Source organism: Mastomys coucha, unplaced genomic scaffold (assembly GCF_008632895.1).
Source record: "Mastomys coucha isolate ucsf_1 unplaced genomic scaffold, UCSF_Mcou_1 pScaffold15, whole genome shotgun sequence".
Lineage (NCBI taxonomy): Eukaryota > Metazoa > Chordata > Mammalia > Rodentia > Muridae > Mastomys > Mastomys coucha.
Genome location: NW_022196897.1, coordinates 159,238,481 through 159,240,944, shown reverse-complemented (window position 1 = coordinate 159,240,944; position 2,464 = coordinate 159,238,481). Strand labels below are relative to the sequence as shown.

Sequence of the window (2,464 nt, the reverse complement as noted above, 5' to 3'; positions counted from 1 at the left end):
CACACACACACACACACACACACACACACACACACACACGCTGGTGCACACAGCCTCCGATTGATGCTGAGATTGTTGCCCCCACCAGGCTCCAGGTGACCTTGCAATGGCTGTTGGCTGGGCTTCTCTTGACAACTCACCACCCATGCTGGTTTAAATTCTGGTGCCAATTCTGGGCAGTTGTCTTTGTTATTTAAATTTATGTTGATCCCACTCCCTACTTTGACAGAGAAAGGTTCTGCAACTTAGCTCCCTCCTCCTCTCTCTTCCTTTCTCACTCTTTTCCTCCTGCCCCTGTTTTCATGGTTAAAATGATGGACCACGAAGCTACACACATGGTCACCACACTCTACCACAGGACTGTCTGTATCCTTAGTCTTTAGGTTTCACTAAACTATCCGGCCTGCTGATCTCACTGTGACCTTGTGATCCTCCTGCCTCAGACTCTAGGTAGCTGGAATTGCAGGCCTCCACCCCAAAGCCAGCAGCAAGGAATATCTTTCAGTACTGGTTTTCTGACATCATAGTTACCCAACACACCTGGGGCTGCATTTAACTTATTCAGAGAGAAGCAGGTCGGGGAGGGTAAGAATTTGGTACTGTCCACCAGAAGAGACAGACACGTGGCTTGCCGTACCCTGTTTGAGTTGCTCGTTAATAACAAATTGGGAGATAGGGGTGTGGCTTAGTTGACAGACTGCTTACCCTGGGACTCAGTCCCCAGTGCTTCATAAACAGGGTGGATGTGGTAGCTTAGATCTGTCATTTCAGCACAGCACTCAGGAAGTGGAGGCTAGATAATGTGAAACTCAGGATCATCTCTAGCTACACAGCAAGTTCAAGGCCAGCCCTGGGATATAAAAGCCCCTGGCTCCAACCAATAACACAGAAGAACTCAATCTCTGGCCTGTCTTAAGCACTGGGCTCTCCTGATGAAATGGACTGACCGGCTGGGCTGGGGTCAGCTTTGATGAATAGTTCTCTCTCTCTCTCTCTCTCTCTCTCTCTCTCTCTCTCTCTCTCTCTCTCTCTCTCTCTCTCTCTCTCTCTCCCGCTCCCTCTCTCCCTTCCTCCATCCCTCCCTCTCTCTCCCTCCTTCCCTCCCTCCCCCCCTCTGTCTCTGTCTGTCTCTCTCCAGTTTGCTCCACTCCCCACCACTCTCTGTTGCCTGCTTTCACCTTGCTTGTCAATGGTGCTCACACGGTACCAGAAGGGCATTTCAGTTTTCCCTTGTCTGAACCCCTACTCCTCAGGGCACACAGGTGCCCATGAGCAAAGCAGACCTCCGGTTGTGATGCTGGGAATTGAACCTAGGACCTTGTGAGTGCCAGGCAAGCACTCTACCATTGAGCTACAACCCCAGAGTTCATTTCTGAATGGGCAGGAGTCAGGGAGGAGGCTCCACACAGTCTCTTTGGAGCTCCCGCTGTCTCCTCCACATCAGATGTGTGCCTGAAGAAGACTAGGCACCTCGGTTCCCTCATCTGCAAGGTGGAAGCAAGTCCTGAGCCAAGTTGGGTCATTAGACATGCTCTGCTGTCCTTTATGGTCATCTTAGCCAGAGGGTCGGTATTCTCTAGCTTCTCAACCTCTGACCATGATTCCTGTTGGTGGCTTGCAGGTTCACTTCATCAACCCAGACACAGTACCCAAGCCCTGCTGTGCACCCACCCAGCTCAACGCTATATCTGTCCTCTACTTTGATGACAGCTCTAACGTCATCCTGAAGAAGTACAGAAACATGGTGGTCCGGGCCTGTGGCTGCCACTAGCTCCTCCTGAAACCCTGACCTTCTGGGACCACATTTTTCTAGATCCGTGATGTTTCACCATCTAAGTCTCTCACTGCCCGCCTTGGCGAGGAGCCGACAGACTAACCACTTCTCCTGAGCCTCTCCCTCATCTCCCCAGCCGAAAGCGTGTAAGGCATTAGAAACCTGAGCACGCAGTGGCTGATGAGCATGCTTTCCTTCTGACACGCTATGGACCGGATCCTACCAGCTGCCACAGGAAAGGTCTAGCAGGAAAAGAGAGAGTCTGATGGCCACGAGGTCCCTGATGCTCTGAGTCTTTGAGGGGTTATGCAAGCATCCTTCAGCTGCAGCAGGAGGAAGGGCATAGCCAGGGTGGGCGCTTAATCTGTGCTGAAGGAAAACCAAGCAGAAGTCCCTGTAATAAAATGTCACAATAAAACCCATGAATGAAAATGGTTAGGATGTCACAGATATATTTCCCTAAACAATTTATTCCCGTTTCTTGGTTTATTCTGACTTCGTAAACAGAAGCCGGGGCTGTGGAGGATGGAGGGGCCCCTCCTTTCCGTTTCGTTGTGTGTGTTTACCCTGACCTGCCCAAATCTACCCTGTAGGGAAGAGAAGGAGGATGTGTACTCATAAGAGCCCAATAGGGATGTGGCCTCAAAGGGTGTTGAGATGAAGGTGGAGGGAGGTGCGCTCTCTCTCTCT

At 51.1% G+C, this 2,464-nt stretch overlaps 1 protein-coding gene across 1 annotated transcript in view; it reads left to right on the top strand.

Annotated features, from left to right (window-relative positions):
- The window catches only part of Bmp7 (bone morphogenetic protein 7), an 80,324-nt gene extending 78,116 nt beyond the window's left edge, over window positions 1–2,208 (top strand). The window contains exon 7 of the mRNA XM_031372901.1: window positions 1,622–2,208. Within this exon, the coding sequence (XP_031228761.1) occupies window positions 1,622–1,771 (150 nt within the window). The 3' untranslated portion in view covers window positions 1,772–2,208. The remainder of the gene's footprint in view (window positions 1–1,621) is intronic.
- Window positions 2,209–2,464: the final 256 nt, after the last annotated feature.